Source organism: Gymnoscopelus microlampas (genome assembly GCF_963454915.1).
Source record: "Gymnoscopelus microlampas genome assembly, chromosome: 5".
Lineage (NCBI taxonomy): Eukaryota > Metazoa > Chordata > Actinopteri > Myctophiformes > Myctophidae > Gymnoscopelus > Gymnoscopelus microlampas.
The window spans coordinates 26,679,775-26,700,242 of record NC_139942.1 but is presented as its reverse complement, the minus strand read 5'-3'; the positions used below and the strand labels follow the sequence as shown (position 1 = coordinate 26,700,242).

Genomic DNA, 20,468 nt, shown 5'->3' with positions numbered 1-20,468 from the left:
GTTAACTAACCTGGATATGAACTGTTTTTAGCATTAAATAACAATAATAGCTTTGTTTATTAATGTGCTTTATAAAGTATATTATCATAATTATAATAAAACACTCCCTGTATTGCTCTGCAGCTTAGATTGCTCAGTACCAACATACCAGTAGTATCTCTATGGTGCCCAGTATGTACATGGATCCAGCGAAGGTGGTTCCAAGGTAGAAACACAGACCTACTGCTCCTCCAAACTCTGGACCCAAAGATCTGGAGATCATGTAGTAGGAGCCACCAGCTAGGGAGAACATGGGCCATGTTTGAAAACTGCAACAGGGATTCCTTTACATGTACATTTTTTATTTCTTAGGTCCGGACCGCTGGCCTAGCGGTCCGGGCACTTAGGCTCTAATGTAGCCTAAGTAGCCTCTAATGTAGCCTATCTCTTCTCATATCTCTCTCCCTGTTTCCTGTCCATCTCCACTTACCACTATCAATAAAGACAGAAAAAGCCCCAAAACATATTTAGTTTCTTATGTCCAGATGCTTGAAGAGGGACAATAATAACAGCCAAATAGGGATGCATTAAACCTCAGTGCCCGTCATCTAGTAAACTTTTCCCCTTAGAAGGACCAAAACCAACAAAAGATCCTCCGTCTCTCCAGAATAGGGAGCATCCTTTAACCTACATCCTTTACTCACACACCAAGCACGTCAAAGTGGTGTTTTGTTTAAAATGTTCTAATGTTCTTTTATATTGCTGTCAAAAGAGTGCTGAATATTAGGTTAAACATGTATATAATGGTCAACAGTAATGTAATGTATTATAAATGTAAGATTAGTAGTCAATGGGCCCAGTATGGTCATTTAAAGCTGGGTTTACTTCATTTAAAAACCCAATTCATTCCACCAGTCACAATTGACCCTTTGTCAAGTCCCGCCCGTGGTACCCCTTTGGTTGCTGTTGCTTGGTTGGACAAAATCCTCTCTCTTCATCCATTATACCATTATAAAAAAAACATGTTTTCAGTTGCCTCGTATTGACATTTAATGTATTCAATTCTTATTTTAAACGTGGTTATGGTAAAAAAGGAAATTGGCAGTCTAAAAATGTTTTATTATTTTTTCATGCGACCAAAGGGTAAACAATCAAAACATACCTGGCACAACTCCATTGGTTGCTATGGCGCTCATGGATATGGCAGTTAACATGGTCTACACAAGGAAAAGAGTAAATCATTTAATTAAACAATGGGTAGAACGAGAACGATGTGTGTGTGTGTGTGTGTGTGTGTGTGTGTGTGTGTGTGTGTGTGTGTGTGTGTGTGTGTGCGTGCGTGCGTGCGTGCGTGCGTGCGTGCGTGCGTGCGTGCGTGCGTGCGTGCGTGCGTGCGTGTGCACTCTTCTTGTGTTTTCTGTATGTCTACATACAAATTAGACATGATTTCATTTTCTGCCATATCTTATGGTCTCTCCTTTAGAAGTATTCTATCTTCTAGTATGCTTGCCCAGCAACGTCCTATTGTACTAAATTTAATTGTTCAATCATGTTCTTTACCAGCAGTCCTATATTAATGGCGGCCTGTTGCAGCACTTGCCATGGCTTGTACCAAAGCGAACAAAATTAAATGTTTCTGATTCTGGTTTAGATTACTTTTTTTGACTGCAGCACCCTTCAAAAGGGTCATCATGACCACAAGTTGGAGGAGGGTTTGTGTCTGTACTCACACAGGCGCAGCACATCAGGACGATGGCGAGCGAGCCCATGATGCCCGCTGTGCCCACGATCCAGGTGAGACGCAGGAACAAGATCACCCCCAAGATGTTCTGCATGCATGGCAGGTACACCCCAATGAATGTACCCATCTGCGGACCCTGCGGATGAAAGAGAGAGAGATTCCAATTAACTCCAGAAAGACAATTAATGACATTAAATCAAACAGATGCCACTGATCAAATGACCTGTGGGTTGAAGAACACATTTAAATATAGTCAATGATAAACTAAGCCTGTGTTATACAGGTTGTTGACATTTTTGGTTATGTGAGTTTAGGCATATTTTAATAGAAAATGTCTTACTTTAATGGAAATTAGAAACGCATTTTAAGACTAGAGGTATAAATAGTTCCTTAACAGCCACTGAGATGTGAAAATAGGTACATTACAATTCCAAATCTGCAGGTTTTTCTTCTTTAAATAGTAGTGTTAGTCAGCTGCTGAATCATACCCTGTAACTATGTGGGCCTTCCTAATTATGTTTCATGCACCCACACGCACACTCACTCACACAAACACACACACACACGCATGCACACACACAAAATCTGAAGGTAAAAGTGAACGTTCTTCCTGAAGTTTCTTTCATTAATGCAGTTGTTACACACAGATCATAGAACAGCCCTTCACTACAGTCACTTTTTACATTTCTTGTTCTCTTGTTTATGAAACAAATGCTGCAGCTCTCATGGAGCTGAAAGCATTGTAAACTCATTGCATTGGTTTTGTTCTCTGTGTAATGGATTGCAGTTAATCTTTAACTCCTGACATGATATTGACTAATACAAGAACAACAACTACAACTCACAGTATACTTGACTTTTACCAGTTTCCAAAGTAAACCGTGGTTCATAAAATTGTCTAGGAAGCTATTGAACATTAACCTGTAAAGAATTTAAACATGCTTGATAGATACAGTGATTTAGTAAATTATTCCGGTAAATTCTGTAAGATTATAATGAGTGGAGAAAATGTAAACAAACATGAAATGTATCTAAAAATAAAGCCATTAACAGAGAAATGGGCTATGTTTATGAACAATATATGGCTGAAGCTGTGAATACACAATGAGATGTATTGATGCCAATATGGCCCTTTAAGAAGCACCTCCATAAACAAGTCAATGAAAAATTAATTGATTCCAAAGTTCATTTGTATTGATTTTGTTGTGTTATAACAAATTTGATGAGAATCTCAATGTGCACACCCTGTCCCAGAGCATTGCACTCAGGGGTATTTGGTACTGGTAGTGTCAAGAGGACTGCTGGGGTAGGAGAGAACACAATGTTGGTATACAGTTTCATTCTTTGGGTACTCTTCTTTGGCATGTTCTATTTATAACACGGTCAAATTGGAACTCAGCTTTTAAGTTCTCCATTGTATAACACCAACTGCTATGCTACACAAGAGGTTTTTGTTTGCACCCATTTCTGCTAATCACTAACAACTGTATTATAAAAGCAATAATAACCACTGCCATGTCACTGCTTATTACTGCTTACTGAAACACACAAATAAAATGAAATGAAAATATATTAAATCACATTACAGATGTAAAAGAGTAGTTGGAGTTATTTTAATTCGAGTCCAGTTTAGAGTCTAGATGAAACAGCATTTTGAAAGTATCTAACTTTGGTATCGTGACATAATTATTTCCAAATGAAACAGGACAAGCAGGCGGGACATAACATTGGGAGGAATTTTATTTGAAAGCTGAAAAGTGTGTGTGTCATAACAAATATTGTATATGCATACCATGTACTAAGGTTCATTAACGTCCGGGAAAACGTGCCATGCTGTCTGGTTAGAACGGTAATCTCTAAGTCCAAGTAAGGTCTGGTCAGGCTGGTTTACGTTAACTTTGGGGAGCAGAGTTGGATGAGCTATTCTGGGGGTCCTTACATGTACTGTTGGTTAGATTTCAGCTGAAAGGGCACTCCTCCTTCCTGTTTCTGCCTGATTTAGCTCTATTACCACTGAATAATGTCTCTTCTTCCTGCTTCTGAATGATCTCGGACCTCTGCTTTCTCCTCCATTCCCCGCCCCAGGGTTATACTAGTTTATATCCATAAGGAATGAATGTCACTCAATGACATCATACTGTAGTTGTTATCATGTGACGGCTTCAATGAAGTAACATAAGATAGGGATAGGTGCGGGATCCTCCGATCCTTTGTACATAATATTTGGTTTTACAGGAAGAAAATGTGATTGGATTTTGATATAAGATTTGTTTTTAAATGGGGGGGGGGGGGCATAAATTGTCAGGTGATGTGATCCAAAAGGTTTAAAAACGCATTTTACATTTAATCTCGACTATAAGATATCTCTAAAACTGCAGGTTTGATTAACGTGAAATCTGCTGTGTACTGTATGTTCATGATCCCCATTAGGAGAAACATGTAGGTTTTGGTGACCCATGACCTTTCCTCTAGCACCACCATCAGGGCAAACATTCAAATGAGCAAACAGAGAGATTCTTAGGGCCTTGGCGGAGGTCTGCAGCACTCTACTGCATTCTAGTTATAATACATTTGCCTGTCTCAAACCTCACACACAAACTCAAACGAAAACAATCAATCTGAATAATAACGCAACGTCCTGCTGCCTCCTGCATTATGTGTAATTTAGAAACAGGTGGTACCTAGGACCGTTGAGTTATTTCCAACGTGCGCTTCCAAACTCCAACGCTCCATGCTGCTCAATGTTTTGCCACTCAGTCTAGATGAGGGGGGGGCGTGTCCTGGTGGAAAAGTGATGCATGTGCATACTATGCTCTCTAATAGGCAGTGAAGTCTGTGGACTTTGTGTCAGCAAAACATTTTACTCAAAGGGGGAAGACGGCACTTGGTGCTTGATATAAAGTAACCTCCACCATCTTCAAAGCTTCACTAAGGCTACTGACATGCTAACTGAACATTTGCTCAAGCCTGTGTTCCCACACAGAAATGTAAACACACTATGTATCACTGATGCGTGTGCTGCGCCCCTTGAACCCAAACACGCCCCCACGGCCGTCTCGAGTGACGATGCGTCGAAACACAGTCCCCACAGCAGTCTTCTATGAGAACATAATGCACTTTATATATGTGACCCACTACAGTGGTTTGAGAAACAAGTAGCCCATGGTCATTTTTCAGTTTTTACAGATCATGAAAGTACAGAATGTAAGCTTTCAAATGATGTGTCATTCATTGAAATGGGAACACATTTGAAAGTGTAACTCGACCTGTTTAACACATCGCAACATGAATCATGAAAGCGAAGCTATACACTCACCAAAACAATCACATCACCAGGCGTTCCACACAGAGGAAAATATATTTGTTCAAATCTTTAGCAAGTTGTGTGTTCTTTCTGCTGCTAGCAGCCATTGCAAGAATACTGTTGTATTCAAACACAAAAGCACATGGATACTGATGGGCGGAAATTAGGAGGTTGAAACCAGAGAACAATGGGGCCAATGACCGACCAAAACCACTCATGCAAATGTTGTCCCTGCATGTTAATGTTACTCTAGTCTCCACCCACACAAGACCGGCAGAAAACACACACAAACACAGCTGTTTTTGTAATGTAATTACAAACCACTTAATGTCTCTAAAATCTGTTGGAATAAAAACCTTCTTCAACATTCGAACTGTGTTAATATGGATAAAAACACACAATTTCTTTTCATGTATTAAGCTCATTTGTGGCTTTTCATTACCCGGGAATTGTGTCTCAATCTGTTGGAAGGGGACACATATCAAGGCGATGATACAACGCAATTATTATATTTATACAATATTTTATATTTTATAATATTACATAAACGCCAGGACGGCTGCCACTCTTAGTTCTTTTAGATCGCCTTTTAAAACACCCTTCTGTTTGCTGCTGACATTAGACATTATGCACCTAAACATGTTGCATAGGAGTGGCCAGTTACCATGTCATTGTCAACTACTGAGCAGGTAGGAGATGCTCATAGACAACACCAGAGTGAGAGTACCAAACCGGAACCTGAACCATGAAGGCTACTTTTAGAACTTAGAAAGTCTATCGTAAATACAACTAGACGCGTCACAATTCTGGGAAATTGCAAAGTGTGGTAGCGTCGACGCCGGTCGCGGGTCGCGGCCACCGGGACTCGAGGAATACGCCTGGAGGAATACCGTCGGAGGCCGCGCGACGTAAGAATCGAATTCGGTGCCGATCGGATCCCGCGTTTGCGACACGTGCTGTTTTGATTTGAGGAGATAGGCCCCTCCCACTAAAGAAACAGGCCCCTCCCACAAATGTAGCGGGCCAATGACATCGTCATGTCACTCCTGAGATCACTTGCTTTTCTTTTTGAGAGAACTGATCCCCCCAAAAATCATGTTTTTGCATCAAACGGTTACATTTTGCGCATTTGTGGTGCCCCCTATGGATCAAAGTGGAAATACTTTTGGAGATTCGTTGAGTAAACCACCCTCGGCATGTGATTCAAATTTGGGATTGATTGGACGCTTCGTTCGTGATTTTAGGCCTTTTTTGTAAAACGGGACCCTCCCACTAACTTTGGAAGCCAATTACGGACGAATGGTAAGGACTACCAAAATGCTGTTTGGATATGTTTATCGCTAGGGTCCGGAGCTAAAAGTGTGTTTTGAAGAAAATTCAAAATGGCGGAAAATCTATCCAGACGCAAATGGGCGTGGCCTATATGGGGAGCTGCGTCATGACCCAAAAAATCCAGGGGAAAAGATGTTTTGATTCGACGACCTACGGTTCAAGAGTTATAGGCCAAAACGTAAAGTGGGCTGTTATAGTGCCACCATGAGGCAGGTTGGTGTAATTATTTTTTTAATAATTTTGCCCTGGACTATGAACCTCCTTGCCAAGTCTTGTAACTCTAGTCCTTACGGTTTCTGAGAAAAAAATACTTGAATTTGAGTTTTTTTTATTTCCCCATGAAAGTGGATGGGGACATTTAATGCACTAATAAATCAATATCCTATCCAATAGCCCTGGATTCCCGATGAAGCCGGTGATTTTGACATATGACATGAGTGTGGGGAAAAAAAATGTGTGAGAAATAGCTCGATGAAATAAAGTTTATCTAGAAATAAAGAACGAAAGAATAAAGATGATCTATTACTATAGTCTGGTCACTAATTTGTCACTAACTAAATTAATAGTGCTACTCCTGGTTGGTGCATTAAAACCCACAATACAGCATCGTTTTACACAACCACATAACACAAGTCCTAGTACAATGGTCCAATACAGTCCAATAGTGTGGATTAAACTGCCTCAGAGCCTACTGGACTTTAAGTCAAATTTCTGAAAAGTTAATATTTTGGACATAGCTGGTTTCTGTCCGACAGCAGCACTTAGTGCAGGATGTCATGGTTTTATCGTTGACAATGACTTGTTGTGTGAACTTGGCCAGTGAGTGTAAGCAAACTCCATAGGGCAAATGTTCTCCAAATTAATAGAGCCTCTGTGAGCTGCACAGTCATCAGAATAATTCATTATTTCCTCTTCTCAGTGCAGTTCATCTTTAATACTGTGGGCATGTGCGTGTGCCACTGTGGGAACAGAGGTGGAACTGGTATATTCATGTGGTCGTAATATATCCGTCCAGAGGATCATTTAAAGATGGTGTCTGAATGCAAACACTATGTCCTTCATTAACCACTTAAAATCCAACTTGCATGTTGCATTTTGGGACATTTTAAACCCATTCTGAGAGTAACTTTTAGTGTCATGTGAAAAAAATGAAAAAATAAGGAAATGCCAACAATGTCTACCGTATATTTATGAAGGGTAGCTTTTAACCTGAAAGTTCAGCTTTAAGCTCTGTATACATTGTTGAACGGCGAATAGCCGATATACAAGCTTGTAGATCTGTTATTTTAAAAAGATAATCACCTATAACGACGTGCCCAATAGGTGCCAGTTCAAAGTGGTTGAAACCCACACATTCATAATCCCCACAAGTAAAAAGATGACAGCAAATACCGTGACAGTGTTGTCTGCTTCCTCATGATCTCTGACGCCTTGGGATAGGTTGGTGTAGTTGGCCAACTTATTGAGAAGAGAGGCTACCATGGGATTACTGTCAATCTCCTCCTACAAGGAGAATGAATGGAGGGAGGGATTTAATAAATACATCACAATAATACACATACACACACAAATGTACGTGTACAAATCAGCTTTAAGCTTAATTTATACACCATCACACAATGGTGTCGATTGCCTACAAGAAACAATTGAATGAACATCAGTTCTTGTCGGCAAGCGATACTGTCATACTACGGAGTATGAATTAGGCATTACCTCAAACAAGGCCATGTTTTTGCCATCGTAGTAGTGTCCTCTGTCATCGCTGATGAAAGGACTGGACTCTCTGTGGCTTTCATCTGCTAAAGAACAGTTGGACAGACAGACAGACAGACAGACAGACAGACAGACAGACAGACAGACAGACAGACAGACAGACAGACGGACACAACAGATGTTAGGATAGTTACAGCGATAATAACAAGAGAACAAGAGACAGAACAACAGGAGTTGCAGTATATAACAGACAAACATATGGACAATCCAAAAGGCCTGATGATGGTGGAAAAGTCTTCTATATACAGTAATTCCATCAGATAAACAGTTGGGTCAGCTAGAAACAGTGACAGTATTTTATGACAGTGGAAGATAAAACGGTAGAAACATGGTTGGTGAAAAGACTGGAATCCACACAGAGTTCATGTAGGACACTGGTTCTCAACATGGGGACCAACATATGGGTCCTCCTCCAGAGGGTCCCCGGCTAAATGCTTGATAGCTGACACCAAATGGACCCTTTCAAAGTGTACACATTGAACGAAATGGACCCATAAGGGTCAATTTCCCATTCATACGCTCCTAGAGATAAAAATAGAAGGGGGGTCCGTTGTTTAATTGACCCATTCAGACGCGAGGCCGATTTTAAAAACACGTTTTCAGAAAAAACTTCTATTTCATATTCCAAAGATTTGAAAGAATTCCTGTTGCTATATACATACTGTGGCAACATCTAAAATGACACCGACGGTTTCCCGGTTTTAAAAGGTATAACAATGTATAGGCTTTCCCGGTCTTAATGGGATCGGAGTTTTCAACTGATTGTGAACCAGGGACCACCACCCTGACTAAGAATCAACCTGTGGACCACTGTTGTGTTGGGTGGGGATATGTGGGCTAAGATTAGTTAAAGGTGGGTTGGGGTGGCCCTTGAAGATTGCTTGAAATAGGGTGGTCTAGAGCTCAAAAAAGGTTGAGAACCAACCACTGATCTATTCCTCTTACTTTATCCAACCTTCCAAATTAAACTCATGTTAACTGACACTATACTGACTTGTAACATTTATGAGTGAGCAAACACATGCCATTAAATTAGCCTGGTAAAGCCCCTCCCTCCGGAATTCTCATTTCCATTTGATTTCAGGAAGGAAATAAAATACAAATGAGATTTCCGGAGGGAGGGTTTACCAGGCTACCATTAAATGCCCACATTTCCTAATAATGATGACACTTTCCCTTCCCTTTTCTGTGGAATTTCTTGACCTCAAGACTTCCCAGTAACTGACTTCATTGACATGTCATCTTAGGTCAACAGGTCATTTAGTGCACTGCTTCTCAAGTAGTGGTCCATGGACCACTAATGGTCCACGGCTTAATTACAGTTGGTCCATGTCTGTCTTTTCTTGGCTATAGTGGTGGTCAGGTGGTCTGGCTCCAACCTTGTGCTGTACATAATTCTGTTATACAATACTAATATTCTTCAGGTATGCCAGTGTGGCAATGCCACTCTCACAGAGAGCAGCAGAACTTCACAAGTGACTGTTTCATACATGTCTCTTGAAAGAGTCTATGGTCAATGAGCTTATCCTCTTCTGTAGTAAGCTTGAAGTACTTTTGGAATTGAAACACAAGCCTCCTCGTGTTTTAATCCCACTGTCCTCATATCACACAGGAAACAAAGTTTCTCCAAAATAAAGTTCTGACAAAGTGACATAATGATGTAAAAGATCCCCACAGCAATTGGGTGACGAGGATTGCACGTGTGCCTCATTTGAACTTATTTTACCCCTAGTATTCATGCACCACTTGAAATGTGTAGTGTCACACTATGCCTGTTCTTTTTTTATTCCTACTAGGAACCTGAGACCTTACAGTGGTAGAGAGATACATGAAGACCAATAGATGTATTGTAGGTAAATGTGCAAGTGACACTTTTGCTTATATACTGTATATACTGTATACTGTATATATAGCAGTTTAAACACAGCATCACAATGAGGAAGAAAGGTGACTTAAGTGACTTGACTTTGAAGGTGGCATAGTTGTTGCCAAATGGGCCGTATTTCAGAAACTGATGATCTACTAGGGTTTTCACACACCACCATCTGTAGGGTTTACAGAGAACGGTGCGAAAAAGAAAACATTTCCAGTGAGCGGCAGTTCCGGCTGGCGTTGCCGTCTGGGCACCTAGACTGCTAATGCCGCCTGACAGTCGCGGGTTCAACTCCCGACCTTTGCTGCATGTCACTCTCCATCTCTCTCTCCCCATTCCCTGTCAGTCTACTTTAACTATCAATAAAGGTAGAAAAAGCCTAAAAATATCTTTAAAAAATGATTAGAGAATCGAGGATTGGAAAAACGTTGCCTGGCCTGTCCTTTTCATCACTCACCCACACCCAGGGAAAATAAAGGTTGGAAATGTGATTAACCACATGAACCCCAGTGTCTCTATTCTGGGGCAAAACTTTGGCAACAAGAGTACACACCCCTGTGTGAGTCTGGACAACTACGTATTTAGTAAATTGACACATACTGTACAGTAGGATGTCACCTTGGGGACGACAGGAGAAACCTCTATCTCTCCACTGACTCGCAAACCCTCTCAGATTACGATGTCCATCCCATTTTAGAATCCTGTGTCAGCCATACATTATCTTGGCCTGGTTGTGCTCATTTGAATATGGTGTCAAATATCTGACAGATGAGATGTGATTTCTTTCTTTCATTAAATGGCATCACTGGTAGGATGAAATCAAAAGTGTTTTTCAAGCATGCATCCTACTATTTTGTGTGTTGAGTGTAACATAGCATTTAGGGCTGCCTTTCACACACTCACTGACTGACACTGACAGACAGATGGATATGGTGTGTGTGCGTATGTGTTGGCTCGAAGTTGGCAAATTGCTACAGTTAGGTAGCTCTGTGATTGAAGTTTGCAAATTGCTAGAGTTAGGGAGCTCTGTGCTTGAGGTTTGCTACAATGGGGGAGTTCTGCGTTTGACATTTCTAAACAAATCCCTTTACAGAAAGGGATTGGCGGCAGACCAGTAAGTCATGTAAAACAGCAGGGGAGCAAAACGATGAAACATGGTTGCTTACAAAAAGCAGTTCAAAGTGGTGAGCAGATGTCACACAAATTGTTTACATAATTCATTCAACAATGATGCAACAACCAACCAGTTAGCAGACACAAGGTGCCTTCTAAGAACAAAACTAAAACATGTACAGTAAATGATCTCAATGTGAAACCAGTGTGTCATCTTGGTTAAAAGACCTGTCAGTTAGAGGTTCCTTGAAAAACTTTTACAAAACCTCGGATCCCTTTCTATTTATATTAACTCTTTTTTTGGGGTACTTTTTTACCCCCTTTTCTCCCAAATGTAGTTGTTTTTGCCAATTAATTCCTCCCAACACACATTTGTGTGTTGTCACTGCTGTTGTATCCTACTGACTCACCTGCCAGTGAGGAGCCCCCACTGGGAGGACGTACAGTCTTCGTCCTACTCCTCCCGCCCAACACTCCCTGCTGACAGGTGCCTCCCCAGCGCGTAGGAATACATGCAGTGTCCCTCCCCCGAACACGCCAATTGTGTTCGTATAGATGCTCGACAAAGCCGGATGCTCCACGGTGGATTCGAACCCACAACCTTGGGCAGGCACTTTACCACTGCGCCACCCGAGCACTTCTTAAGTTAACTCATTAACTGCAATTGACAGAAGGCCGGATTAATAACCCCATCTGTTTAGAAATCTATTTTACTCCCCTCAGGCCATGGGTGGGCAGATATTAGTATTTGTTTTGTTGTATTGTTGTTGCTTTTATCTTGTATTTTAAAATAATAAAAAAGAGCCAGCAGGGCAGGGTGTTAAGGTGTGGCAATGAGGAAATCATTATGCTTTATAGCTACAGTAACATGCTATTAATAACTGATTAAACCCCGCACTGCTATATAAGCTGCCTAATAACACAGAGGCTGAAGGTTTTAGACTCTCTCTCTCTCTCACACACACACACACACACACACACACACACACACACACACACACACACACACACACACACACACACACACACACACACACACACACACACACACACACACACACACACACACACAAATTATTAATAACCTCTTGCATACACATTTGCACACTGACCTATGGTTCACACACACACACACACACACACACACACACACACACACACACACACACACACACACACACACACACACACACACACACACACACACACACACACACACACACACACACACACACACACACACACACACAAATCTGCAAAAATGGGAGATACAACAATGTATTTCTGGAATGCAAAGCAGCAGTGAACTTGAAAATATTTTTGTGTGGGTCAACACACACGCACATATGCAGAGAGAGAGTGGATTGAGAGAGAAAGAAAGAAAGAGAGAGAGAGAGAGAGAGAGAGAGAAGAGAGACAGAAAGAAAGAGAGAGAGACAGACAGACAGAAAGAAAGAAAGAGAGACAGAAAGAGAGAGAGTGAGTTGAACTCACCAGAGCATGGTTGGGTGGTCTCCATGTTGTCAGGTGGAAGGAGGGTCAGGTTTGTGGGACCCTCATTCAACATGAAGACAGTTGATACTGACAGTGAGTAACACCAAAAACTCTCACACAGATACACACATACACACACACACACGCGTCTTCCCCTGAATGACTCAACAGAGCGATGTGTCATCAACAATAAATCTCTGTTGATCCATTTACCTGTCTGACTGCCTGTCTGTACTGTATGCCTGACTCTCTATTTGCTCTCAGCCAGTTTGACTCTCCTCGTTTCTACCTTGCAGTGACACTCATATCTTTTCTCTTTCTCTCTCACTCTCTCTCTCTCTCTCTCTCTCTCCTGCAATACAATCCACAGTAGCTCCAGTCTCTAGGCTCAGCCCCATACAACAATGTCACAGCACTGCTGAGCTGTCTGTATGCCTCTAGAGTCGAAAACACACACGCACACACACACACGCAAGCACACACACACACACACACACACACACACACACACACACACACACACACACACACACACACACACACACACACACACACACACACACACACACACACACACACACGGATCCATCTGCTTAAATACTGCTTAAAATACATAAAACTCATACATAGCTAAATAACTTACTCAACATCACTTGAGTGGGTTATACGCAAATTAATGTTTAGTTCCCACTTTCTGCTTTTGAGTGGACAGTTTGATCCAAACTCACCTATCATGAAAACAACAGGGTTGTGAGGACTTCTATAGCATTGTTATAGCTAGTATCCTGGTAAATAAATAGCACAGAAAAACTCTTAAAATATGCAAACTGTATTTATCTCATATCAAGATTTAGAGAGGGCCCGGACCGCTGCCTAGCGGTCCGGGCACCTAGACCACACCTAGGCTTGACAGCGTGTCGCGGGTTTGAGTCCCGTTCCAGGCATAAAAAGCCCAAAAATACATCTTTTGAAAAAAGAAGAAAAAGATTTACACATATCCAGGGAAATTATTGTGCGCCCTACAGTTGATGAGTTATAGGCCAAACGTGAAGCAACCTGTTAAAGCGCCACCATGGGTTTAAGTTTCATGCCGATCGGTCCAGCGGTCTGCCTGCCGGAAGTTCCGGCCTGACGGAGATAATTACTACAGTACAGGCTTGGTGTGAAAGGCCTTTAAATCTTGGAGACTAAAGGTATTGCAATATGACAAATTCCAATGCAATACCAATGTTAACCACCAGAAGTCAGCATTTGACATTAGACAAAACCCTCCTGGGATTTCAGCTGTCACAGGGCAGTAAAGGATTAGGTGTCTGCAGGTAACAGGAAGTTCAATTTAAGAGTTTTTCAATGCCACCTAGCACCTACCTAATTAAATTTAAGACCCAACCTTACAGGGTTACGGTACATGTTTTCACCACTTTGGCTTTTCTCAAACCATTTATCATTAAACTTCGGTTTGCTAGCTTGGCTATTACAGAGAATGCAGATTGTTACCTTGTCCCATAGGAGCTACGCCCTAAAAAAACGTGTGGATCTCAGGCAAAGAGCTACATAATATCTGGAGAGGGCATAGGATATCCCCGCTCACTCATTTCAATGAAGGTTGCTCACCCAGCACATACTCCCCTAGGGGCACCCTCCTTCTAGGTATTAATCTAGTCACTGAGGTCATAACACATGCTCTTTAGTGTCCTTTATGCGTCTACGTCACAAACTACCTCCACAAGCGAACCTGTGCGTCAAGCCCATTGGTTGAGCCCATAAACTGGTGAGGTCAATCTTGCAGATCATTGTTGGCCACATGGAAACTTTTGCTTCAGAAAGCCCTCCCAGTCCTGGGGGCTTGATCTCAGCCAGGATGTGGATCTAGGACAGTGGCTCTCAAACCTTTTCATGTCAAGGACCCCTAAATTAAATTTGTATTTGGCCGCAGATCCACATCTGAAAATATTGTGTGCCAGCCAGGGACCGATACAAGATTTGCGTTGTTAAAATGTTTCAAAGATATTCTTTATTTTTCATTTGTATTAACATCTTTTGAAAATAGCCTATGAATGAAGTCAACAAAGCCCAAGAGGGTAAATAGCCACATAAGTAGAGTGAACGATGTAGTGCTTAGGATACCAGGTATAGGCCTAAACATCAAACCTAGCATCTATCCAAAACAACATGATAAATAACATAATAACATGACAGACAAGTGAACAAAGAGCCAACATAATATCTGCATAGTATAGCATCTAACAAAAGAAAGGTGACAAGAAGGTATACAAGGAGAGAGAAGTGCTAGGGGGTGTAATGGAGCCTGAAGAGGTGAGTTATCTATCAGACTGTGGTGGAAAATGGGGAGCAAGTCTGCAGTTCTGACTGCAAGGGAGAGTTTGTTCTACAGCTTCTAGGATGAGTCTAGGACGTGTGTGGAGAAATGGCCAGGGTGTTATTTAAGGAAGGTTTTAACAGACATTCTGTGTTTGTTAGCTGATCTAAGTGAGTGGGAAGAGGTGTGGGTTTGGATCATGTCCGGATTCCGGAAGGTATGTGAAGTGCCATGGTCTTGACTGCCTTGTAGGCCATCACTGATGTGAAAATGATGGGGCGAGGTGTGATGTGCAGTGTAGGTCAATCCTCTCTCTCTCTATCTATCTGAAATCCTTTATTTGGGCATAACATTTACATCAATCTTTATACCGGTGGTCCATGACAAACGTTAACAGAGAAATGTGCGAGACAATTTTATTGCGAAGTTATTGGTACCCTATTTGAACCAGGATATTTAAGGTAAATTCAAGGTCAATAGCGTAGATGAAAGCATAATGCTGGGTTCACGCTGCAAACTTTTAGCCTATTTTGGTGCCTGCCGAACAAATCGCTGATCTGACGCATAATCTGGCGTGGCTCCCTGAGGTTTTGCTTGCTGTGTGTGAATGGTTCAACGACGCGAGACGAACATGATTGTAGTGCTCGCAAATGGCTCGGGGAGCGTCTACAGACATCTGTCAGATTTGATATTTGGAGCTGTCGGTGACTGGAAATCATGCCGTATGAACTCGGTTGCAACCAGCACTGAGAGTAGAAACGTGCGCGCAACAGCCAATGAGAGCACAGGACAGGTGGACACGGGTGCTTGTTTGATTGTGTAAACAAGTTATTATTTTTTATGAACAGACTGACTGACTGTCTGTATGTCTGTCTGGATAGATGGATATATGTATCCATATAGATAGCCCTTTATCAACCCCTGTGTGAAAATTCAGGTGTCATAATATTGGTAGCAATGTTGATATTGCAGTGTCTATCAAACTAGTTGAAATCAGCAAGCATGGACCATGGAACAAACACTGCCATGGTGCACCGTGTGCGTATTTGGAAACGTCTGTGCAGCGCTCGAGCTGCAGGGTTGGTCAGTATCATACAGGTTCCAGGGTGCCCCCAGACTGATATTTTCTATTCTTTACTGAAAGAATAAATGAGTACATGAGAGTGGCAGTTAGAGAGAGTTAGATGAAACACATCGAAACCCGAGATGGTGTTTTGGAAAACGGTTGTTCTGGTACACTGCATCTTGCTAAATCAGCATGTGTTCTACCCAAATGACATTGGCAACTGCCCCACCTTATCTGCAGTGAGTTGGTCCAACTAACGTTATAATCGCACAAAGCAGTTAAATAACTGATAAGACTGTTTCTGTTAAGTTACTGTACTGTTTTTTTGTCTTCTTCTCTGCGGTAGTGAACGAAAACTTTACAGTGACTTTGCACTGAGGAAAGTCCAACATGGACTGAAATGTACAGTACTTGCACTTTTGCACTCTGTACAGCCCAGTAACTGGGGAATAGATTTAACGACTTAAACCTTACAGACGTTGACCGGAGCCCCCAGGGTCCATACTAGGCCCCCTGCTTTTCCCCCTCTATAACAAATATCTCATCGTCTGAAATCCGTTTTTGTTCTCTGTGTGCGAGTCCTCCCTTGCTGTGTGTAAGTTGTAAAATAACCAACATGAAAGCACAGTTTACCTACTGTACCTAGTGGACAGTGTTGCCAAGTCCGCCTAGTTACCATTACTTTTGACTTGTTTGTTTCCAGAGTTGCGGGAAAAAATGACGAGTCGCGAGTTGCAGTTTTTTGGGCTTGTTTTAAAAACGCGGTGGCTTCTTTGGCAAATCTAACAAGCCAACATTTCTTTGATGTTGTTTATACTATAATTCCCCATAGGTTTGTGAATCGCATTGAGTGACAGAATCGGTCTGGTGTCTCTACTTATTAAGCCCTGGCTCAAGCAAGTGCTTAATGTTATAATAAATAACTAAAACATAAATTATTATAGACCTACATAGTTATTATAATGATATATGCATCTAATATTTTTTTATTACGAATAATTCGAGGTGAGATTTGCCTTATTTCTCTTGCAAGATTTGGCTTGTTTTTGGCTTGTTTTTGGAGGTGGGTTGGCTGATTCCTCTCAAGAGAGTTGGCAACACTACTAGTGAACGAATGGACAGAAAGGACATAATTATAATCTATTTCAGATGTGTGTCACATCCAAGTTGTAGCCCAAAGTACAGCTACAGTAGTTATGCCATCAATGGTGTTTTGTCATCATTCTAAAGAGGTGACATTACTAAAATGACACAGCAGCACTCCTACATTCTGGTCAGCTCTCATACATAGTCAACTCTTTTCTACCCTAATGCAATATCAGAGAGCAGATGAAGAACAGTCACAACAATTAAAACAACAAGGAAACATTTGGATAGAAGGTCTAATAGTTAAATGCGAATACTTCCACAGATACTGGATTCTGGATTCTGCCCTGTAACATTCCAACAGGCTATAAATGCACTTCTGTGTCAACAGGCCACTGAACAATATAACTACATACTGATTTACTGCCTGTTAAAACTTGACAAAGAAAAGAGAAGAGAAGAGAATGGTGACCATAGATTAGAATGGTACTGTAGATTATTTTTAAACAGATGTAGAAACAGGTCAAACAGCGTGCGATCAATAGAGCAGTGAACAATAGAACACCCAACATGAAATACTTCCTGTCCTGAGGTGTGTGTGGGCTTGTGTGTGTGTGTGGGGGGGGGGAGGAAGTGTTGTTGTTTACATCATCGTCCACATCAGAGATTAGATTTGTAGAAACCAAAAGATCACTCATATTCTGTCACCTGCCGCCTCATACCCATCAGCCACATGGACATACAGATGCACGCGGGCGAAGACAACCAACCACAAATTATAGGCCTAACTCATTACAGGCAGGATGAATTTACTATCATTACTCCTCAAATATCAACATTGGATGTTTTGCGTTCTTAAGCAGGACCCTAACCTTAGGAAACTTTCACTTTCTTTGTTAACCAATATCAAACATGTATTTGTCATTACAGCACACAAAAACAAACAAACAATGAATTACAGCATCCTGGAAACCCCTCAAGTTTATCTCATTCATCCACTTTTCAAGAACACAGGAAGTTCTTCTCATACTTTCTCAAGTATTTTTTTTTCGTACTCAACAGCTGTGTTTTGCTCATATCTCACTTTGATTTAACTTTCAAAAGGGCCAAATAATGGTTTTTCTTAAACAAATAAATACGTATTTTTAACCAGAGGCATGCATTTTAACCAAACTATGACAATACTCTAAACAGTAGCCTGACCTAGGTTGATAACACAACGTGTATCTCTCTCCAAATCTCACTATTGTGAAGAAAAGCGAAAGACGACAACACACTCGGTCCCTCCTCCCAACACAAAAATTCAAGTGGCCCTGCAAGTTCTAGCTGGTTGGAATGACACACTTTGTTGGAGGATTGTTGAATAGCCGCTCATATCCCGGCATTTGGTTATGCAGGCACCTGCTTTGACATGTCTCAGACTGTCTGAAGCAATGCTTCCTCTACATGTTTGTATACTCATCATCCAACATGATCCATGTGTGTGTGTGTGTGTGTGTGTGTGTGTGTGTGTGTGTGTGTGTGTGCGTGCGTGCGTGCGTGCGTGCGTGCGTGCGTGCGTGCGTGCGTGCGCGCGTGACTGCGTACATGCAAATTTGAGAGTTTATGGTCTCATTTCAAATTCCAAGTCCCTGGGTGTGTGCACTGACATAGCTAAGTGGAGCATGCAAACATGTCAACAAACAAAGAGGGGATATTTTATTTAGCAGGGACTCTATTCCTACCAGAGACAGGCGATGGCTCCTCCTCTTCCACCCTGAAGACACTACCCAGACTGGCATGGTGGTTGGCAGTGCCCGCTGCCCTACCAGTGCTGCCAGCCGCGCCGTCTTCCACGGGCACCACAGTGAAGTTGGTGGGCATCTTGAATGAAGTGTGTCTCTTTTCACAAGAGAAGCTACGTCAAGTCACTGCTGAGCTCCCTGGGTCGCACAGAAGACACAATGTGGCTGCCCTGTTGAACCCTCAGTTCCACAGGAAACAAAGAAACAAAAGTATCCAGAGGGGTCCAGCCACATGGGGGGGCCGGGCTCGGCCGCCTATGACCCGAGTGAGCGAGCACAGTGCTCAGACTCACTCTCGCAGTCACTTTGAAAACATGGGTAAATGACACACAGTCCCAAAGTGTCTGTCTGTGTGTCTCTGAAGTTAAAAAAAGCGTACTCCAAAGTTCTCTCTTATTGCTCTAAAAGCAGGTTGAACCGACTCCTCTCCTTCCACTCAAGAGGCAGCCCAAAGTCCAGGGTATAATGTCCTTGCCTCCCTTTCTCTCTCTCTCTGTGTCTCTTGTCTCATTGTCTCGCCCTACTTCTACCTCTGGCCCTACAACTCTTGCTCCATGTGACCCTTAACTACCATATAAGGACTAATGAGTTCCCTAAAAGGAGTGCTCTGGAACTCCTCCTACTCTCCTAAGACAGCCCTTCTCTTTTCCGCACCTTGTACAGTACATAATGCACAAAGGTAGGGAGCAAACCTTGTTAAACTGCTGTGTACCTACAGAAAGGAACTCAAAGCCCTACCTTGGTTGAAACAGAATCATTTAACTATGATTAAAACGCTACAGTTATACAAAAGGAAGAGCTAAACAAAAAACACTTTCCTTCCAAAGTCTCTTGTGTTGTTACACCTCCTCCTGACGTCAGCCTGGCAGTTTCCGTCTGTTCTTGTTCAGGTAAACAAAAGGGTGTTTCCTTTCCCACACTGCATTATGGGTAGTGGTGAGGTGTTCATAGCATGGGAAGGCATCACAACACACACACACACACACACACACACACACACACACACACACACACACACACACACACACACACACACACACACACACACACACACACACACACACACACACACACACACACACACACACACACACACACACACACACACAAGCTGTTTAAGGACACATTGGATGTTAAAAGACAAATGAGAACCACGTTTTACTGTAAAACTAAAACACACACCCACATCCCCCCTCAGTACAGTATATGACATCAAAGGAAATACACACAACACTAGGGAGATGACTGAGCCTTGAATTGACAATGGATGAAAACAATAGATATATGTATACTAAAGTAATGGAAACATTGACAATGACACTTTAATCCTGAACACTTTCTTCAACATGTAAAAGTATTGAATTTCTTGAATCAAGATCAGAATGATATAAATTAGTCTAAACAGTAGTTTGCCTTAAAACAACAACAACAACAACAAAGTAAATGTAAACAGTTTTTTTTTATATGTTTCTTATTATAATATTATAATACTGCCCTCTGACTATTCCTGGTAACATGAATGTATATTTGGATATATGTATTTGTGAGGCTTTATTAAGCATCAACTGTAGAGAGATGTGTGTGCGTGTGTGCGTGTGTGCGT

General features: G+C 41.8%; 1 protein-coding gene across 5 annotated transcripts in view; it reads right to left on the bottom strand.

Annotated features, from left to right (window-relative positions):
* The window catches only part of LOC311045305 (solute carrier family 12 member 7-like), a 37,291-nt gene extending 17,577 nt beyond the window's left edge, over positions 1-19,714 (bottom strand). For 2 of the 5 annotated variants that reach the window (XM_084057133.1, XM_084057130.1), the window contains exons 1-6: positions 18,806-19,712; positions 8,070-8,155; positions 7,749-7,859; positions 1,710-1,856; positions 1,142-1,196; positions 149-279 (exon numbers count right to left, since the gene is read on the bottom strand). In XM_084057133.1, coding sequence (XP_083913259.1) covers positions 149-279; positions 1,142-1,196; positions 1,710-1,856; positions 7,749-7,859; positions 8,070-8,155; positions 18,806-18,944 — 669 coding nt within the window. In that variant the 5' untranslated portion in view covers positions 18,945-19,712. Of the gene's footprint in view, positions 1-148; positions 280-1,141; positions 1,197-1,709; positions 1,857-7,748; positions 7,860-8,069; positions 8,156-18,794 lie in introns of all 5 variants that reach the window. The other 3 variants (XM_084057134.1, XM_084057132.1, XM_084057131.1) reach the window with 3 other exon arrangements.
* Positions 19,715-20,468: the final 754 nt, after the last annotated feature.